The 21,667-nt window shown below is 37.5% G+C and overlaps 3 protein-coding genes across 6 annotated transcripts in view; 1 reads left to right on the forward strand and 2 right to left on the reverse strand.

The window, feature by feature from the left end:
* Window positions 1-856: 856 nt before the first annotated feature.
* On the reverse strand, window positions 857-14,711 carry fyb1b (FYN binding protein 1 b). Of its 4 annotated transcripts, none has more exons than XM_079585171.1 (19): window positions 14,593-14,711; window positions 7,306-8,248; window positions 6,295-6,418; window positions 6,157-6,209; window positions 5,071-5,084; window positions 4,943-4,989; window positions 4,669-4,771; window positions 4,377-4,536; window positions 4,131-4,257; window positions 3,161-3,180; window positions 2,954-3,023; window positions 2,749-2,841; window positions 2,357-2,397; window positions 2,208-2,268; window positions 1,961-2,060; window positions 1,698-1,851; window positions 1,576-1,609; window positions 1,456-1,484; window positions 857-1,302 (listed from the first exon to the last, which is right to left on the reverse strand). In XM_079585171.1, the coding sequence occupies exons 1-19, from the start codon at window positions 14,593-14,595 to the stop codon at window positions 1,280-1,282; spliced, it is 2,199 nt and encodes a 732-aa protein (XP_079441297.1). In that variant the 5' UTR covers window positions 14,596-14,711; the 3' UTR covers window positions 857-1,279. The 4 variants fall into 4 exon arrangements, with proteins under 4 accessions (XP_079441297.1, XP_079441296.1, XP_079441298.1 ...); XM_079585170.1 differs by having other exon boundaries at window positions 2,749-2,844; XM_079585172.1 differs by lacking the exon at window positions 14,593-14,711 and adding an exon at window positions 9,920-9,989 and having other exon boundaries at window positions 2,749-2,844.
* A 214-nt stretch (window positions 14,712-14,925) lies between these two features.
* ccdc80l2 (coiled-coil domain containing 80 like 2) lies at window positions 14,926-18,413 on the reverse strand. The gene is made up of 7 exons (XM_079586790.1): window positions 17,065-18,413; window positions 16,821-16,974; window positions 16,461-16,594; window positions 16,228-16,382; window positions 16,049-16,152; window positions 15,866-15,946; window positions 14,926-15,768 (listed from the first exon to the last, which is right to left on the reverse strand). Exons 1-7 carry the CDS (start codon window positions 18,229-18,231, stop codon window positions 15,455-15,457), a joined length of 2,109 nt encoding a protein of 702 aa, XP_079442916.1. The 5' UTR covers window positions 18,232-18,413; the 3' UTR covers window positions 14,926-15,454.
* A 2,085-nt stretch (window positions 18,414-20,498) lies between these two features.
* Window positions 20,499-21,667, forward strand: part of nnt (nicotinamide nucleotide transhydrogenase) — a 43,115-nt gene continuing 41,946 nt past the window's right edge. Inside the window, exon 1 of the mRNA XM_079587131.1 lies at window positions 20,499-20,624. The gene's annotated coding sequence lies outside the window, so the exon portion shown is untranslated. The remainder of the gene's footprint in view (window positions 20,625-21,667) is intronic.

The following is a 21,667-nucleotide window of genomic DNA, read 5'->3' on the forward strand; positions in this document are numbered from 1 at the left end:
GACGTCACGGCGAACATCCCTATACGCGAGTCTTTGTTTGAATATGGACGTCAGACAGAAATTAGTGCTGCAAACTGTTTGCGTGATGATTTGCTCTGGAAAAAAAAAAAATTCCCATAGACAGTATATAAACGGTATTTTCCCAGTGACCTCAACCCATGCCTTGCTCTGATTGGCTGTAGCTCATGGCATCAATGTGGTTGAGTCGTGCGACAGCTCCAGATAGCAGATATCTAGCATGCTAGATATTTTTCTGGGCTCGGCGACGCGTCCGCGAGGCGTCTGCGAGCGTCTTTGATGCGTTGTTGGCTCTTTCATACTAACAGATTGGCGAGCGTTCATCGGCCGCTAATCCCCCGCGATTTGCACGCGATAACAACCCGACCTGTCGGCGAGCTCAACGATTTGCAAATCGGGCTTAAATCGGGTTTAAAATCCTGTAGTGTGAACTAGGCATAAGTTACATGAAGAGAGGATACTTATAACAGCCTCTATTCCTGTTACATACAGTGATACTGGTTATGGTTATATTCTGTCCAAGTGATGATCTACCTGTGCGAAATTACATAATATCAGCTAAAAAAAAAGATAAACGAACGAATAACAGTTCCTATGTCAACGGACAACACGGACCTCCCTGACTGAACTAAGACGCTCTACCTTTTGTTGACACTTGATGACAACTGGACAATCCCTTAAACTGTGTAAAACATTAACACAGTGAACCCAACAATGCGAAGGTATGAATGTAGGCCAGGGACGGGCAACTTGGTTCTTGGAGGCCACTGTCCTGCAGAGTTTTGCATGTTTTTCTGTTCTACATAAAGCATGTGAACAGATCATGTATTAAATAAACAAAAGTGAAGCAAATGTATACATTTATTAGCACGTTATGAAAACAGTTCAGTCTTTTGCTGTATAATATTTACAAAAAAGCACAAGTAAATGAGAAAATTAAGACCAGTTACAAAATACTTTTACTCAGCAAAATGATTACAGTGATGAATTATTAATGTGTCTTAGAACTAGTGACAGGAAAAAGAAAGTGAAAGTCTCTGGAGAACTCTCTATTTTTGGTGGCCAATCTGGACAAGAAGCCATTTATTTTGACTGAGTCAAGGTAACTATGATTTTATAATGGTACAGTCCAACAGAACAAGTGAACTCCAAATGATTGTGTCCATATAATAAATACACTTAACATCAACAATCAAGAAGACAAATAGGGCCAGAACTAATGAGCTGCACCAGAAGATGAGATGATGATGGCCTGAGATCTTCAGTCGTTGTCATAGATACAGTCTGTAAAGACATCGTTTTTTGAAGATGTGAATACATTTATCTCTTTAATTGATATTGTCTATATTCTGATCTGAAATTACATCACATTCACAGTAGAATAACTGCATTTGAATATTTTCATGTAATGTTCAGGTGCATGTATTTGCTACGTACCATCTCCAATATCGTCATAGACCTCTTCACTATGTAAACAAAATGTCAAATTTTTGCATGTTAACACTGATAAAACATTTGCAAAAAAAAAAAAAAACACTTTGACAGAATGTAACTTACTCTGGTTGGATGTTGCTCACTGACACATATCCAACTGAAAGTCAATTTTACAATTTCATCATTATTACCATTGCTTGTCTTATAGATTAATCTCATCTGGAGTCACAATTAATGTCACTTACATTTGCCCTCCTTGTTCCTACAGATGAATTTGTCCCCGTCAGATTTGCTGATGACGTCCACAGTCTCCCCTGCCTGTACAGCCAGCTCTTTCCCACTGCCCTTCTTACTGGTGGCAATCGTTGCTTGATGAAGTACCTGAATCTCACCATCGTACTGGTAAAGTACATACCAAATTGTTTGCTTATTAATTCAACGAAGAAAGCACTCTTATGTGAACTTAGCATTGTGTCATACAGTATGCCCAAAGTTATCTCATACACACCTTAAACTTCTTTCTGAATTCCTTTTCTTCTTTCTCAAACTTCTTTTGTTTTTTTGGGTCCTCATGAACTTTGGCCGTCTTAGATTTCATTTGAGGAAGGCTGCAAAATATCATTATCATCAAGACAGACAAATTTAAATATGCTAATATTTATATAATAGTATGTTTTAAGAGTTAATTCTGTGTATTGCATCATATATTTTTTTACAACATTAATAGCAAAGCACTTAAGGAAACACCTGTTTACCTGCAAGGTGATGGAGCGGGAGGGAATGAATCAACATCATCGTATATGTCTTGGCAAATGTCTGTGATGTAAAGACATTTGAAGACGAAACAGTTGAGTTGGTTTCACAGTTACTTTGAAAGCGTCATATAGGACTAAAATGATTTTACCTTTATTTCCTTCAGGTGTAAATTGTGGAGGTGGAGGAATGCTGAAAAATAAGCATATAACTATTTGATCATTTTATGAGCAGAAGCAAATTAATAGACTTATTTTGAAGTTAATATTGTTTTCTGTAGATAAAAGCAAAATCAAGAGAGGTTGAAGTCTTGGGAATAGAGCATTAGTGAATCATCTATGTCCAGAAACGTTAGAAAAGCATTAATAACAGGAGGCTCAGAAGACATTAACTTGAAGTCGCTGTTTGGCTGTGAAAGGAACAATAATCAAGTTGCTTTGATAGAGCAAATGGATGCAATTGCATACGCACTTGTGATTGGTAAGGATTTAAAATGTAGAAAAGGAACATTGACTGATTCCAGCTTACTAATGTAAAAATTACTCATTATTGTGCACTTGGCTTTTTCTCCGGTCAACCGAACTTTTGAGCTTGTCCAAGAAGTAGCGCGATTTACAGAGTGGCCTGGAATCTCCACTGCTATGGTTTCAGAGGAATGCAGTGTGGGAATACAGGCACACACATATAAACAAAGTATGGAAATCTAATATTATATTACATTATATATATATGTATATTTTGCTCTCACCTGATTGGATTAGGATTGGAATCAGGTATATCATCATACACATCATCATCTGGCGGTGGAGGTAAAACAACTATAAACAGCAGAGGGCAGACTTGTGTAAGTATCACCCCTCAAACTTCAATTATTACAGTTACAGTTAATACAAGTTTTAAACTTAGACCTTACAGTCAATTAGTCAGAAAAAAGATTGGTTATATTAAAACTTACCCCGCTGCCCATTCATTTTCCTGAAATATGAAAGAAATATAAATTCTCACATAAATGAGAACAGCAGTATTTGCTGTGCAAGTTCTAATGAAACTTTCTTGACTGTTTCTAGATACTAGAGTGTTTAAAGGAACACTCCGACTTTTTGGGACTTTAGCCTATTCAACGTATCCCCCAGAGTTAGATAAGTCCATACATACCTTTTTCATCTCCGTGCGTGCTATAAGTCTGTTTGACGCACCCACCGCTAGCCTAGCTTAGCACAAAGACTGGATGTAAATGGTTGCAGCTAGCATACTAATCCAAATAAGTGACAAAATAACGCAAACATTTTCCTATTTACATGTTGTGATTTGTATAGTCACAGAGTGTGCAAAAAACAAAGTCACATGAAACACAGACATATTTTAACCGTATAAATACTGGGAACTATATTCCCTGAATATAGGGCGGAGTGATAACCGCAGCGCACTGTGTCAGGTGCTGCGGTTATCACTCCGCCCAAGTAGCAGTGCTTCGCCTTCAGAGAATATAGTTCCCAGTATTTATACGGTTAAAATATGTATGTGTCTCATTTGACTTTGTTTTTTGTACACTCTGTGACTATAAAAATCACAACATGTAAATAGGAAAATGTTTGCGTTATTTTGTCACTTATTTGGATTAGTATGCTAGCTGCAACCATTTACATCCAGTCTTTGTGCTAAGCTAGGCTAGCGGTGGGTGCGTCAAACAGACTTATAGCACGCACGGAGATGAAAAAGGTATGTATGGATTTATCTAACTCTGGGGGATAAGGTGAATAGGCTAAAGTCCCAAAAAGTCGGAGTGTTCCTTTAATGTGACGTCAAGTAAATGTCCAGGTGCAGATCAAATCTGCTTTTTCACATCTTCCTATTATTCATTATTAGGGAAAATCGGTGGAATTCTGCAGAATGAACGTTTGCTTTTAAGTGTTACAGATTCTTACCCTTGATCGTCCATAGATTCCACGTCATCGTACACTTCCTCATTTTCCAAGTTATGAGGAAGAGACAGGCCTTGATTCTTCAAGACGCTGAAGTCGATCTCAGCCATTTCCGTTTTAACATAGCCGACTGAAATATTGACAAATAACTACATATGTGTCTTTTCAGTGATGTTTTGTCAAAGCACTCATATGGGGTGATCAATGACCAGTTCATATTGTCAAACTTTTTATATTGTGAACTCTTACATGATCCATCTTGACTCCGGCCCAGCCATTTACCCTCTGGGTTGTCAGTGATTCGAATAATATCAATTGACTCGCCCTTCTTTACAGAGAGGTCATGTTTCCCACCCTTGCAGTCAGCTTTAGCTTTTACCTGATGAAGAACCTGCAGGGGTGGTGTTATCTGTGAACAGAACAAATCAGAAAAAAAATATCTTTATAATCCTCATGATCCAGTAAAGTAAATCTCAATAACTGGTTGGTATTAAATTCTAAATATATGCTTTAAAATAATATATTTTATATATCATCTTACTTTAAACTTCTTAATTGCTTCTTTCTCCTTTTTCTCACGGTCTTTCTGATTTTTAAGGTCTTTGTCTTGCTTCTTTTGAGGCGGACTTGTCTCTGCAGCAAACCTGTGATACAGCAGACCATACACCATTTATTAGCCAAAAACAAAAGTAAATACTCCAGAACATGGCAAAGCAGAAAAACAGTTGATATTACAATTTCATTCTGTTCCAGGTGGCTAAGGTTACCGCTGTGTATCACAGACAGTGGCAGCAATAGAGCTTAAAACATCTTACCGACTGTCATCGAGATCCTCATATATCTCACCATCACTTCCACTTCCCTAAAAAAGGTAAGACATGAGACACTGCACAAACAAACTTCTACCGTCCAGGTATCTGTATGCCTTTGCTAAGATTCTTACCTCCGTTTTCTGGCCTGTAGTGATAAAATGTGAAAAGATATTGTAAATATGTTGTATTTCGTGATTTATATATTAAAAACTTATATGTAGTTTTTAAGATATATATATATATATATATATATATATATATATATATATATATATATATATATAAACACTTTTATTCAGCACGGATGCATTAAATTGATCAAAAGGGACAGTAAAGTTATTTATAATGTTAAAAAAGATTTCTATTTCAAATGCAGTTTAAAACTTAAAAATCATCGGGTCCAAAATTCACTTTTATATGGTGTTTGCACATAAATGTGTCTTTGGAGTGTGTGAACACAACCACTATACAATGAAAAAAATCCATTCACTCCTTTTTTTTAATCCTCAAAAAGCCTAAACACTCTCAATAATCAAGCCGTTTGTATTTTCTGAGCAATATGATGTCATATTGCTCATGCTCCGCTCACGACCGCTGACGGACTGTCCCGTATTAGCATATTTCTCCCTCAGCCATTTGTATACTGTCCGCCAAGGCAGCACTTTATATGTCTTGTGTCGACACCCCCCAATGGAAGAGAGGTGTGGGGTGAGCAGTTGATCATTATCATTTAAAAAGACATGCACCGAAACGGTCGCTGTGAACACAGCAGTTTTTGAGGAGGTAAAAAGGGTGTTGTTCTACACACCATTGAGGAATTTGAACCAAAGTATGTTATAAACGTTACATGAAGACCCTAAAGAATCATACCAATTTGTGGAAAATGGGCATCCGATGACCCCTTTAAGAACTTTCTGTTTATCAAATAATCCTGAAAAAAGTATCATGGTTTCCACAAAAATATATAGTAGCATAACTGTTTGTAGCATTGATAATAATAAGAAATGTATATAAGATAAAGTAAAGATGACCGTTTTCATTGTATTTTTGATGAAAGTAGCCACACACACACACACACACACACACAGACACACACACACACACACACACACACACACACACACACACACACACACACACACACACACACACACACACACACACACTAGCTATTGGCTCTAAAATTACTCCTATTCAATAACGTAAAGGTATCTTACCCCTAGATGACTCTCTCCAGCTCTCCACATCATCATAATTCTCATCTTGAATTCTGCAGACAAAAATAAGGGTGTGAATTATCACATACCTGATTAAATCAGTCACAGAACTAAGAGTAGCATGTATGTGGCACTCACAAAGGTCCTGAAGGTCGTGGGGGCAGGCTGGGAGGTAAGGGTTGAGAGGGCAGTGGTGGAGGTGCTTGACTACTGGGGTGAGAGGCGGGTGGAGGAGGGGGAGCTACATTCTTTGGTCCAGGACCTGCAAGAAATAGCTAACCTTATGACCAGCGACAGGAAGTATTCATTTTCATTTTTGGGTGAACTATCCCTTTAAAGCATGACTGACAATCTGTCTAACAGTTTTTCAAAAGAAAAAAAGTGAAGAACCCCCCCCCCCCCCACCACCACCACCACAGAGAGCAACGTTTTTAAAAATAGTAAAATAATCTGATCTATTCATATGGCGCTCAAGAGCAAAACCTAGTCATACACAGGATCTCACCATTATCACAAGTTAAAAATGAAAGCTATCTCTAAAACTATGTTCCCATTTTAAATTAGCTTCCCTTTTTTTTTTTACTGACTTCAGCTCTCAAGTGAAAAGAGAAACTCAAACGAGGAAGTTAGCTCAGCGCATGCAGGACATCTTGAATTTCCAATATGTTGTTATTGCTCTCTGATACAAGATGCACCTGTATGTTCATTTCATGATGGCACCTCTGATGCCGCTGTGCTTATAATAGTGTATTAAAGAGCAAAGACAAGCATGTTGCACTGTGTCAAAGTGCATAAATCAGCAGCATCTAACCTTCTGATATAGTCATGTGATGTTCCTCAGTTGGACATAAATTACTGACTAAGATATGCATCTACATAGTTTCTAATTTTTATCACTTTATGGTGCTTGTTTTATTGTGCATGCTTGTGAACCATCTCAGGGGAAAGTAGAGCAGTCACAAGTAAAACCACGGAAACCACTTTGACCCAAAGTCTACTCGACGGTGCTTATGAGCAGTGGCTGCTTTGCATACAAAGTTTCTGTGGCTTTGATATGACTGGTGAAGTGCATATTGCCTATTGTTTTGATACATAATATTATTTTGTACAAAAACCGTGTGCAGTTTGTGCAAGGTGGGCAGTACTCACTGTCCGTTGCAGCCTCCGAGACCTTCTTGAACTTCTCAAGGTTGACATTGGGAGGTCTGTTGGGTTTGGCAGGGGCGCTGCCCAGAGCATAGCTATTGGTTAAAGGTTTCTTCTTGGGGGCTGAAGGGTCATTGTTCACTGTTTGTACTGGAGGCCCGGATGTTTTTTTGGGAAAGTTGGGTTTATGAGGCGCTACGGGCTTTGAGACTGACTCATTAGCACTTGGTGCTTTAGCACCCTCTTTAACAACTTCCTCTGGTTTGTTGAAGCTATTTTTAATACGGAAACTTGATGGTTTCAGATGAGATGCTGAGGAAGGTCTTGCAGGCTCCATAGTGCTACTTTCCTCTGGCTGCTGGCGCAACAGAGCAATGGTGCTTTTCGGTTTGGGTGCTAATGGCATTTTTGGAAGGGTGGGATTAGAGCTAGAGTTGTCTTCAGCTTTTGCGATTTCTTTGACCCAGGGTGGTTTTACCGTAGTAGCCAGTGGCTTTGGACTTATCACCTTTGAATCGTTCGCCATAATGCTCGAAGGATGCTTCTGTAGTGGTCCCTTTGGGAATGGGGCCTTTGAAGTCTCAGAATCCTGGCACGAGTCTGGTGGTTTAGGTTTAACGGGAACTTTAAAGTTGACTCTGTTGTTCTCTTGTGTGTTTTCAAATCTAGTCCCGAAAGCTTTTGGCTTTGGAGGATCATGCATGTCTGGAGCACTTCTAGCTGTGTTGACTGTGCTCTTTACAAAGTTTAGTTTGGTGGCAGTTGAGGTAGTTGTAGCTCCACCGGAGAGACTAGATTCGAGAATAGGCTTCTTAGCAGCCACCGCTGGCCCGGAAGACAATGTGGGCTGGACAGGTGGTTTTGGACGAACACCTGGAGTCCCCTCCGTAGATGCACCTCCTGTTTGGAAACGAGCCATGATAGCTTTCACATCTGACTTGTTGTCCTGCAAGCATAGATTGAAAGTCAAAGTTTAAGGAACAGAGACAAACCTAGGCAGAGTGTACACATCCATATTTGTGCTCTTGTCAGTTTGTTTAAGTTTTATCTGTGTGTGATTTAGTATGCATCACAGTCTACATTACATTTACATTTTTTGCAATTTATGACTCTTTTATCCAAAGTGACTTGCATTACATGCAGTTTTTTTTTCCAGTTCATGCATTTCCTGGGAATCAAACCCATGGCATTGCTATCTCTTTAAAAAGTATTGTTTTGGCCCCTTTACTAGGCCAAAATTATATTTCATCTTGCAGTTTTCTTGGTTCGGTCACTAGGCAAGACAAGTTTATTTATATAGCACATTTCATACAAACTCCCTCCGGTGTACAGGAGAATTCACCCCGCTTTTCATGTCTCCAAATTAAAGCCTGTGTTTCATTCACATATTAATCCGCCAATCCAAAAGCATCATGGTGAACAGTGCGCATCTAAAGTGTCTCAGCTGAAGAAAATAATCCATTATTTATAGGTTATAATATATCGGCCAAATTTTCATTAAACAATTTACATTCAAAACTATCATACATCGGCCGATACCGATATGGTGGCCGATATATTGTGCATCCCTGGTAAAACTCTTAAGAGTTAATTTGGCATACAGACACACAGGCTTTAATATTTTTTAAAAACCTCTTGCTCATAATGTTCATTGACATGCATCCCTAGGGTTGCCAACCTTTTGTTGTATTATTTAAAGTAAATTAAGTAAATTCATGCAATTTGATTAATACTATTAAGAAATAATACAAACGTCACATCAAATCAGCATAAAATACTAAAACTCATACTTTTAATGTCTGTCCAATTTATATTCTATATAATTTTTTTGAATTAAGGTTAGAGTTATGTCAAGTGTATTTTTTATCTTATCTTGTAGTCTAACAAGATGTTTTTTGTTGTATTGAACTGACCATAAACAATTAATCAAATGTATGTTCAATACCTTAAATGAACCACCTGAACAGTCTGTCATAAACAACAGAGATGTTTTACATTACAAAAATATATATAAAAAAATCTTTACCTCTGATTTGGGGTCACCACTACAATTTAGCACAGTTGATTTTTCCATCAGAGCTGTTTGTAGTCAACTGCACTAAACCTGAGTGTTTCTGTGATCACACAGGAACTGAGAGCGTTTGTCATACCAAACTAGCAGGAAGTCACTACGATCACTACTACAGCACTTGTATATAGAAGAATGAATAGAAAAGGCTTTTTTTCTAACAGTATATGTCTAATTTGTGATAGATGCACAAAGGTCACAGTGAAATGCATTACATCACGTATAACATTTTGTAAAATAAAACTAAAATAACCATGAAATAGCTCTAGCTTTTAAAGCTAGTTTGTCAGTTGCCCATCATTCAAATCTTGCGCAATTAGATGCAAATCTCTTTCTGAAAAAAAAAGTAATTTATTTGTCCATGATGTATCCCCAATGTGAATTTGAGCTGATTTACCTGGATATCTCAAAGCTGTAGACTACACCTCTTTGTTTTCACATAAAAATTATGTTCTAGCCTGTTGTGTTAACGTGTCTAGCGATACACGAGAGACTCTGTGCGATGTGTGTGATGCACCCTTGGTAACAAGCATTTGAATCAGGACAGACCTTTCACCAGGAAGAGCTGATAAGCTTTGGACAAGTTTCTAATGTGACAGGCCTGACCCAGAGGTACACACTGAGCTGTTTGGCTCTCTGAGCGAAAAAGAGAAACTGTTAGACACAGGAACTGACATTGGCCAACCAATTACAATATCACTCGGCTCTTGACAAACAACAGCAATGTAGACATTTTTTAAAACCACATACAGAAGTTTAAATGGAAATTTTATATTTGTGTAAAAATATCCTGATTAACTTACGGTAAAAAAAAAGAGAAGATGTTTCTGGTATCATTGGATGCCTGTATTTTTCCCCAGCAGAAAACCACATGATGAATTAGAGTTCATCATAAGTTGTCTGTCCATAAAACATGGTCCATTGTGGAGAAATTGGTGCCCCAATCATAATGGCGCGAAAAAGTTAGCCAGGGGAACCCGAAACCTCGGTGGCACCCCTGCACATGATTGTAAAGTAAAAAATGGTATAACTAAATAACAGAAAATGTAACAGAGAACATCCTAATGTATATTAATGATCACAATAAATAGACCAAAAACTATTTAAAACTGCAGTCCGTAGTTTTGTCTTCCTCTTTGTCGCCGTCTCTGTTCGAAATCTGCAATTGCAGTTATTCGCAGAATTATCAACTTTATGTGGGTTGTGCCTCGGCATGCCACAGCGCGGATGAATCCAATGTTTTGAGGACAATGTGCTGCGTTCAGGCACCGCGTCGGTGTGGATATTGGCATTCAGAATCAAAGATTCTACTTTTTGGAAGTATGACCAACATAAGAATTTTCACCGGAAAATGTCATCTGAACAAGTTAGTAACATCCACTTTTATTCTGACCAACTAAGGGAAAAAAGCATTGCAGTAAATAGCGCTGATTAAATCTAACGATCGATTATTATATCACGTCTAACAGTGCAAATTATACTTTGTTCTCAAATTGTTCATGTTAACAACATCAGCATTGCGTGACTACATTTAATGTTTACCGGTACTAGGTTTACCTGTAGTTCAGTTTCCATTTTGCAGTCTCTTTTTTTTTCTGTAGCCACTCCGAAGTCTTTTGCATTTTACAACGGTTGAATCTCCAGTTTGTCACTGGTGATTGCCGTTTGAACCTTTCTGGATCCGCCATCAAATTGATCAGTTTAATTATATCAAGTGCTGTGAGAAAAGGCTATAAATCTCCACCTCCAACCTCCTCACACACAATATAGCCTATATAGCCGAGACTCCTTCTTTATTGTGTACAGATGTGACGTAATGACGCAAAGACATGCTCGAATTTCCCACGGAAATCCACCAGTACCACCGGAATTAAAAACATTATTACAAACTTAACTTTTGAATAGGCAAGCAGATAGTTTTGAACACTGGCTGGTTATGTACTTGCTCAATAATTTATTTTGGATAATTTTTAACCCCAAAAAGTTATGGACTGCAGCTTTAAAGAAAAATAATCATGTGTGATATGCCATGCAGAGACTTCTGGGAATGCCCTTTGTGAGGTTTGTGAAAAAGTGGATTTGTTTGTATTTTAACATTGTAAATTATTAAATGTTATTTATCCTTTTTTAAATGTTTTTATTTTTTGTTTATAATGTTTTTTTATTTTTTATTTTTACTATTCTTTTTTTATCCTGTTGCCTGTTCATTGCAGGGTGGTGTAATTCTTTAGAATTTTTATTGTTATTGGTATGGTGTTTCTGATTAATTTGCTGGTTGAGCTTGTTAGAAACACCAGCATCTTGTGGGGACCAGATAGGGCTAAAATGTTTAATTTCTGGTTAATTTCTGACCCTGTGTAATTTTGCATGCTTAAATTATAATGTGACTGCTAACTTTCTAGTTGTAAACATTAGTAGAACAAGTAGATAGTTGATGTGATGAACTACACCTGTATTTACTCTCCAAAGACACTTGCACCAAAAAACCTTGAGACGTTGTTTGTTTGCAGATGCCACATGGATTGATCATTTAGTTTGTTATCTACTGCAATGAGATCACTCAAAAAGAGCATGTCTGTGTAACAGGGCCGTGCACAGATCTTTTGAGGGGCATGTGTTGAAAATGAAAAAGGGCACTCCCTCCCTTTTTTTATATTAAAATAATTTAGTAAGCCTACATAAAAGGAAGAAATGGTCACATCTTCATGACAAATTCAATAACACAAAATAATATTCTCAAAATCTTTAGATTTATTCACTATTAATAACAACCATAAAAATAATATAGATCATATATGTATATATATAGGCTCTATATATATATATATATGTATATATATATAAACAGGGGTTCATGGCCTAAAAAACATGTTTTACTACATTTATACATGTGAAGACGAGCGGAGAGTATAGAATAGGCTACTAGGCTATAGATAAAAAATTAGCTAGCGAATACGTGCATATTAACAACCTTGAATTAACCATAATTTTATATTATAACCATAACATGATTAAATATTAATAAATTAAGTGTATCATCATTCATCAATGATAAATCAAAGAAGACATTTCTTAGAAATGTGTTAGGTGACGAGGATCACTCAGTGGCTTTGTACGTTCAGTACGAAACAGCACGGGGGCGCACATGTAGGCTACTTATGATTTTCCGATGGTAAAACCAATTATATGTTGTTGTATTACTTATCAATATATTGTTAACATTTTACAAAAGTCAAACTAAAATGCAGTTTTTGACCAGCGAATGTGTGCAATTGTGCATTTTGTCCGTCATTAAAACGGCGCCGGCGGCATCACATTCCATTTTCATCAACAGGTTATAAAGTTTGTTGTAGCTATATGGACGCCCAGTTTTTCCTGTTGTAAAATACATTTGGCTAAAATCTAATTTGATAACAGATGAAATGCTATACTGTATGCACAGGCTATTTAAGTGTAGGATATTGGACTAGATGGCAAATGCTGGACCTCTCTCTCATGTAATCTCAGACAGCATGGCCTCAGGTTTAGTGCAACTGACATCAAACGACTCTCATAAAAAAATCAGCTGTGCTCAAATGATGTAAAGACCCAGAGTCAGATGTAAATGCAATTTATACTTGTCAAAATATGTGTACGTTTGTATAGGGTTTTAAAAGTACACTCGTATTCCTCGGGGGAATCTTGTGATATATTGCGAAGCATGATTTTTGAAGAAAGTTTATTTTGTAATAATTAAATCAACTTTTTTTTTCTCTTCATTCAAATAGCAAAATTAAATGGATAGTTCACCAAAAAATGTATTCTGTCATCATGTACTCACCCCCAAGGTGTTCCAAACATGTATGAATTTCTTTGTTATGTGGAGCATAAAAGAAGATAGTTTGATGAATGTTTGTAACCAAACAGTTGTGGGACACCATTGAATTCCATAGTATTTTTTACATACTATGGAAGTCAATGGTGCCCCACAACTGTTTGGCGGACAGACATTCTTTAAAATATCTTCCTTTGTGTTCAACAGAGGAACAAAATGCATTCATGTTTGGAACACCTTGAGGGTAATAGCCTAAATTATGACAGAATTCAGAATTCTAATTTTTGGGTGACCTATCCCTTTGATATCATAATCGTCTTACAACGGCTACAGCGAGTTTGAAAAAATAACCTGAAATGTAACATAAGCAGAAAGATGTCTTCTAATGCTATTCCAGCATTCAGTTTTTTATGCTTTAAAAAATGTGTCCTAATAGCTACAAAGACATACAAAGAATACGGAATACATTTTTATTTATTATGGCTGTTACTATAGCAACCGCCTTACCTTTAAAAGCTCCCGACATGCAAAGCAGCCTCACAAAAAGTCCATAGTTCTGTTCTTTGGATGGATGATTTGTGTAATGTGTGTTTTGAATATGACACATTGCGTGTATTAACACATGCTTAACAAAGAACCAATGGATGTCTGTGTGAGTATTTCTCAAACGGTTATGGCGAAGCTTAATGACCATGAGAAGGGAATTTGGGAGATCCCACAATGTGACTGTGATGCAATCTGAAACAGGTGTCCTACCGTAGTTTCACATTGATAATGTGATATTATTAAGCTGAAGCAGAATGGGTTGCTGACTGTGACCACAAAGGGCAGAACCAGATATAAATTTAAACCGGTTTGTCTATGGTTTAAAACAGCGGTTAATTGACAGTAAGATACAACTAGCTAGAAAACCAGATGGCAGAAGAATTCAAGAGAAACTCAAGTTTGTTCAGACGAAGAGGAACTAAGTTGTGTTGGTGAAGCAAAAACTGGCCAAACATTACACAATCTTTTTTTTACACAAAAACATTTAAAACCCCAAACCATTCCCCAGATGAACTTTTTTTTAAATGAGAAAAATGTGAAGTTGCTGTGACATTTCGAAACAAAAGCAACATTTCATATCATAGCAGTTTAGTTTTTAGCGGAAATTGCATGCACATACTTAACCAATAAAAATATCTTACGTAAAAAGTAACGTGTTAATAAGTAGACAAACAGTATCAGATCAACGTAGTGTGCTAGAAGAGACATTTATGCACAGAAAAACGCCTGCACCATCACAAGTTCACCATCTGATTTCACACAATCAGTTTCTCTGTATACTAATTTCTAAAAAACTCATAAAAGTTACATTCCGGCCATTACAATATGACAACCAAGAGATGAAAGCAGAAAGAACACTCACCATGGTGGTCGAGCCAAAAAAAAGATCCTCTCCCAGATCTTCTCATGGACTATAGCTGTCGACCAGACTAATGAACGTGTCTCTGTTTGCTTCAGTTTATTTGCGACTGTAAATGCCTGCCCAGTCCTGGCTACTTCCCCTATCTGCTGGCAGCCCGCTGCACTGTCATCACAGGAAGTCCTATCGCTCTCCTCATCAAATCTATTTGCCTATCCCTACTGCACAATTGCTCTTTCTATACTCGAATATGCTTCCCTTATGTGCATGATGGAATACTATAAGAACACATAAAAGAACACTGAAGCCTTTTGATTTTGTTGTTGTTTATTTTTTACTGTCTTTGTTGAGAGTAATATTCTTCTTTTTTTGGTACATGTTAGTGTATTACGACACCATCACATGGACATTACATTTTGAAATATATTAAAATAGAAAACAGAAAATAGAAAAGTTATTTTAAATTGTAATATTTCACAATATTGATGTTTTTTTTTTTTTACTGTATTGTTAATCAAACAAATGCAGGCTTGGTGAGCATAAGAAAACATAAAATCTTACCAACCTCAAACTTTTGAATAGTAACCCACAAAGACATTAAAGACACTCAGACATTTTCTTCAGCTTAGAAAAAATAGACTTTAATACCAAAAGCTTATAGAAGAGCTAGACTAGTAGCATGTGAAACTAGATGCCAGGAAGTGAAATTTTACAGGACATAGCAACAACATGTAAGATGAATGTATGAATTTCATACAAGATCTGTTTATTATAACTTTTGCATCACATGATATGGGGATGACAAATGTACAAATGCATGCCGTGTTCATTATATGCATGTCCAATGTCTTTGTTTGGATGACTTTTAGTCCTCAGATCTGTGGTACAAATAGCTGTCCTCTGTCTCTTCTCTGTAACCATGGTAAGTCCCAGTATTCTCATCTGGACAGTGAATTCCAAGTGTTTGCTGCAGTTTCTGTTCCTGTTGACGCAATTCCATCGAGTCCACGAGGTCGTAGATGCTTCCCAAAGACCACATTGGAGACGGGAACCAAGCCTTTACGTCTCCGTCCTTACCCACCACCAGCATGCTGAAGTAGTCCCTGTTTATCTTTAACTGATTTCTGAGACTCTCCACCACATCCTGCGAGAGCGTCTCTTTCTCAGGTTGACTTTTCCCTGTAGGGCATGATCAATATTCCATCCTCATTTCATAATATTTATTAAAGCTTTATGTATTACTTGCATGAAAAGAGGAAGAGTTTTATGATCTCACCATTCAATGGAAAAAACTCCACTGTTCCTGAAGCTGTCGATCCAGTACCCACAATCTTCAACAAGGCAAAATGACGGATACCTGTCCATGCGGATTAAGTTTTAATGGTTGCCAAATATAGTGAATCAATCATTTTTAAAGACATATCCACGCTAGAAAGAGCTCAGAAAACACAATGCATACCCATTGGACACTCCTGTCCATTGAGTGCCTGAAGCTGCTGATGGAATGAGTAGTCATCTACTGTAGGTGCTGAGATGATTAAAAGTCTTCGTTTGGACATAAACCTAAAAAAATATGATAATCAGAATAATTAGAAAAATTAGTAATCAGTTCAATGCAGGGTGAAACTCATTACTCACCTCAGAAGCGAGTTCTCCTGATTGTTTCTTTCGTCTTTAGAGCAGCGTGATGGAGCTTTTCGCTCGTCTTCCTTCTCAGATTGACGTGAAGGAAAGCTGTCAATGTAATCCAGTAAATCGGAAGGAGCTGTTGGCTTGCTGAAAACCCTGTTAAGCTAAAAACCACAAGTATGCCTTTGATTCAGCAGTCATTCAAAGTCTCTGTGAATTAGGAGAAAATAAAGCGTTCTCACGTTCGGCCTCAGGTCATAGTCAGTCAACACCATTGAGAAGTTTTTGGAGTCCAGCCCATATTCCCTGCGGATCTCGATGATTAACTCTGGGTTTCTGAACTTTTCTGGTAAGGATGCTTGTGGTGGTTCAGAGTCTGTTTCAAAAGGAACATAGAGCATTTTACATTTCTGACAAAATTGTGCGTCGCAGCAAGCGCAAGACAAGTTCAAAAGCTTTAGGGTGGTTCTTTTTAGTGAATCAAAAACATACAGTACGACAAGTAGTTTGATTATTCTTCTGTACAAATCTGTATAATCTTTGTCTTCATAACCAAGTTTACAAGTGGTTTGCTAATGTCAGTGTTTACACATTTGAATTACCTTGGTAGTGTTGGATGTGTAGCGTTGGAGTATGATCTGAACCCATTATGGACAGCACTGAGACCTTTCTTTGGGAAAACTCACAGCTACGTAGCTCATTATCATCTCTCTGTTTGATATACTGACTTGAGACATCACTTGGGGATGAAATCACCTGCACCACAAAAAGAAAACCTCATTATAATCAGATACACCATTCAATGGAGAGCTGCAAATATGTAGGAATTTTGAATCAAGAACTTACAAGAAGTCTTCTTCTCCCTTTGAGGTTTTGCATGAACTCTTTAAGAGCTGCCTTTTCCTTATCATCTGCTTCTCGTTGCGACTTCCTCCTCCCTCCTTTTCCATTTTTTTTGCCATCCTTTCCTTTGCCTTTCTTTTTAGAGGTTGAATGGTCAACGGTTTGTTCTCCATTGAAATCCTCATTGAGGGTGTCAAAATTAGATTTTGCAGTAGTATGCGTTTGATCTGCGTCAGAATGTTTTTTTACTTCTGTTACTGGCTCTCTGTTTCTGTCACTATCATGAGTTTTCTTTTGGTTGTCGTGCTTCAGCCTCTCATTTCCTTTAGATCCAGATTCTGAACCTGCTTTAGTTGATGGTTTGCCATTGCCTGAGCTGCCCGCCGTTTTACGGATGACGAATCGCGAGCGTCCTCTCAAAATATCTTGGACTTTGTTTCTCAATGTTGCCTTTTTGTCTAGACGTATCTTCTGTGTAAGGATGGACGTGGTGTTCATTTGCCTCTGTGGGCTGAAGGTCCTACGCTTGCTGGAACCTGTTTTTTTCATCACTAACCTCTTCTTTGTGATCTTGCATTTAACTGGTAAGCCCTTTCTGGCGACCTTCTCCAACTTTCGCACAGGCAGCTGATCAATGACCTCAAGGATGGCCTCAACGCGAACCGGGTAAGGAAATCTCTCGCTAACCCTCATGTTCTTCTTCAGAATCAACATGGAGAATGTATGGTACTCCACCTCAAGGTAATGGAGAAGTTTGCTCACCATTTCAGAGTCCATGACCTCCACAGTGGCTTCTCCGTGCAAGGTTGTGCGTTGGATTTTGCCTTCCATCATGGCATTCTGAATAATAGTGACAACGAGCGTGTCTCTTTCTGCCAAGCGACAGTTTAGTCCCTCAGACTCCTGAATCTGTTTCTCCATCATACGCAGATAGTTGTCACCATGCGACGGCGCGGTGATCACCCACAGGCGGTGTTTCCCGGAAAAATCAGCCAAGAAGTCCGACTCTGATGGACTGTCGCGAGCCCCATCTGACCCAACGTCCTCCTTGGGAGTTGCAGAGTCACTTTGATTCTTCCCTTGGTGTTTTTTCTTGCCTGCTTTTGCAGAAAGCACCGGGCTGTTGATCCAGTGTGCCAACAGGAGCAGGAGGATCCACAGGCGAGACATATCGAGACTTCACACTCTCCACTAACCAACAGAGTGAGGAGGCAGAGAGAAAAAAACAGCTTCTGGTTCACATTAGAGTTCGACCTTGTTACAGGAAACTCCTGGAATTTCTAAACTTCAAAGCAACGTGGAGCTGTGAGGCATGCGGAGCAGCCTCTTGTGCTTCATAACTTTGTGTCTGCATGGAGGATGAGCTTTTGTAGGAGAAGAATGAAAGGGCAGGAGGAAACCCAACCCCTTTACAACTTTAATGTGATTTTGTTGTCAATTTGCTTTAGCCATTTCTTTTGGAGAATAATTATTATTGCAGATTATATCTTGGCAATTTAAATATGGGTTCTGAAAGTCAATATTGAAGTTTAAACAAGAATAACAGACATTTTTCATTTACAAAGGCAAACCAGTCTTTGTTGTCTCTGGACACTCGCAATCCATGCATCTGTAAAACAGACATCAAAAACTATGATGATTAGGAACAGAACTCCAATAATCGCACTGTGTTTCTCACGAACACAAACTAGCCTGTTTGTATCAGACTAAAATGTCAAATGATATTTTTAGATTGCCTTTTTTTAGACATGAAACTACATAACTTTTTTGTTCTCAAAATAGCTTTCATGACACACTTTGAAATTTGTTTTTTTATGAATACACCGGAATAAGAGAAATGCATGGCCAACACACATGATGTTATCAGATGGAAAACAAAATAAAAGGTTGAAAGTGTAAAACTTACATTTTTTAGATAAAAACTGTGGAAAGCAAAGTTATGGTATTAAATCTGATCCACGATAAAATAAAACTTTTTTCATATAAATTTATATTTTATGTACAGTACATTACAATAGATCTATAAATAAGGTGGGGAAGTATTATTTGCATGCGTTTTAATTTTAATTTGTTATATAGTGCAAAGCTAAAAACTTTTTTTCCTGGTGTGAGAAGAATTGTGAGAAGTGGCTGTAGCAATCTGGGAGAAGAGTTAATGGTTAACAGTCATATACACAGACATTCCACGAATGGATTTAGTTGAACAGAAACATATGAGAGACCAGGGAAAACGGGGGAAAAGCACCACATCCAATGCTAACGGAACAGAAGGAAAGGATATGCAAAAATTGTTTAATTATATTCATCATTTTGTTTTTAAATTTAAATGTTTAACAAATGTCAGTGTTACTTGTTCAATTGTTTCAATATTCTAAACTATTAGCCTGCAAGTGTTTAATTTTTTTTTTTATTGCTCCTTGAACTATGAGTTCCACTCACTAATCCACTACTCTGTGGCCTGGTTTCACAGACAGGGCTTACATTGAGCCAGTATTAGGCCTTAGTTAAAATAGGACATTTAAGTAGCTTTTATAAACGTGTCTTAGAAAAAGATTTGGATGTGCATCTTGAGAAAAAACAATGGCACTGACATATTTTAAGATATATCAGTGAAAGTTGCTTTCAGTTAAAACAGCTCAAACAGCCTGGGACTAGTTTAAGCCTTGTCTGTGAAAGCAGGGGTGTACTTTTATTTCAAGGGGCCAAGAAACAAAGAAATTGTCAGAGGCTAAAACAGTTCCTCAGGACAATTTTTTTAAATTTTGGGGGCTTTATATGGTCTGAACGTGATTTGAACAGAAGAATTGTAATTGCACAGTGCACATTGCAGCCAAAATCAAGAACCTATTATTTGGGTCACCTTTCTCAAGATTTCTCAGATTCTTTGAAATGTGAGTTGCATTCAGACAGTGTTGAAGTCTTGTCCTTGACTACTACCGCCCCCTGCTGGACACGTGAATCTCTAGCGTATCCATCAAAGACTTTGGTTAAGCAATGTTACTATTAAAATACAACCCATAATTAAAGAGTATGAATGTATTTCAATATATATATATGCTACACGGCTAACCTGCTCCCGGAGCAAATTGATAATCCTTACATATTTTAACTTAATAATTGAACAACCCTTAATCTGAATGTTTTTAATGTGATTGAATTGTATTATTAATAGAAATGTGTAAAAACTTTGGTTACCATGGTACAATTGTACAACTCCCATAATAAGTTTATCCAAATTTTGAATTTCCCATAATAAAAAATCAACACGATTTGATGTGACAAATCGAATTGAAAGAGACTGGAAAACTTTTTTTTTTTTTAGTTGTGCTAATATTCTGTACGAAATCTTTTTTAAGCCTAAAATATACCTAAATATTTTAAACTAGCCTGTGTTCAATCTAGTTGAAACGCCCACAGCAGCACATGACTGATTAACACGTTGATGGACGGTCGAATGAAGCGGTGCAGATAGAGGTGAGCGCGAGTACTTCCGGGTTGCTGGCGGCTGTAAGCTTTCCGTCCCGCAATTCAAAGGTCGCTCATTGATGCTCTTTCTCCTCTCGGTGAGAATTTCAATTGTTCATTATCGATCCTCGCCACATTGTCAATTGATCCTAAGAAATGCATTAGGGCATGCATTGATTTGATCTCCTAATGCAAACGACAGCATGTAGTTATTGCTTTCTGCTTAGCTATCAAGCTAGTGTGTGTTACTGAAAGGAAAGAAGGGGAAATGAGCGCTTGTGCCCGCCTTCTCTCGATCCCAAAGCCGCTAACTCTTGCTTTTGAGTTAGTAGTGCATAACTGGTTTTAGTGAATAGGGCTGTTGTGTTTGAGCCGCATGCTATGAATGAAAATATAAAATGTATAAATATAGACGGAAATTCTGCGTGCCTTGTGCCATTGAGTTGTTTGATTGAATGACTTCTGTACTGTCCAATAACAAACTCTAGACACGAGGACGATCAACGGTGTTTTATTTTTGGCGCTACTCGTTTTCTCTTAACCGTATAACTTATGTTGAATATTGTCATTTTTTAAAAGATTGTAGTTTATAAATCAAAGTTAACAGTTAGTGTTGCGGCTGCCCCACATTTGATAGAGACTTATGTCACTTCTCTGGTCCGGTGACGTGGGGCTGGAATAGGATTGTAGTTTTCACGATAATCCAATATAGTCTGTCTGCACACGTTTCGCGTGATTTTATTGTTTCCCACACCTTCATACACTCATAACCACTGCGCTGCTTTTATGTGTGGGATGCATGTATATTTAAAATAAGAAAACTACTTAGACGTGTACGTGTATAATATACCGCAAATCCTTAATTTATTTTGTTGTGAGACCTATTAGATATGTATCATCTAGTCTTTCTTCTAGTATCAGTCTTTGTGCTAAATGCATAAAATGTCTTTAAAGTTGTGATGACCTGTTTGACCTGAGAGGTCAAACAGGTCAGTGTCTAACATTTAAAAACGCACATGTCATAATTATGATGTTTAGATAATTAATTATAGTTATAATATTCAATATTACAATATGCATCAAAATTGCATTAAACATTATCAAAAAAAGAAAGAAAAACAGAAAAACTGCAACATGCATC

The sequence above is a fragment of the Phoxinus phoxinus genome (assembly GCF_949152265.1).
Source record: "Phoxinus phoxinus genome assembly, chromosome: 17".
Taxonomy (NCBI): domain Eukaryota; kingdom Metazoa; phylum Chordata; class Actinopteri; order Cypriniformes; family Leuciscidae; genus Phoxinus; species Phoxinus phoxinus.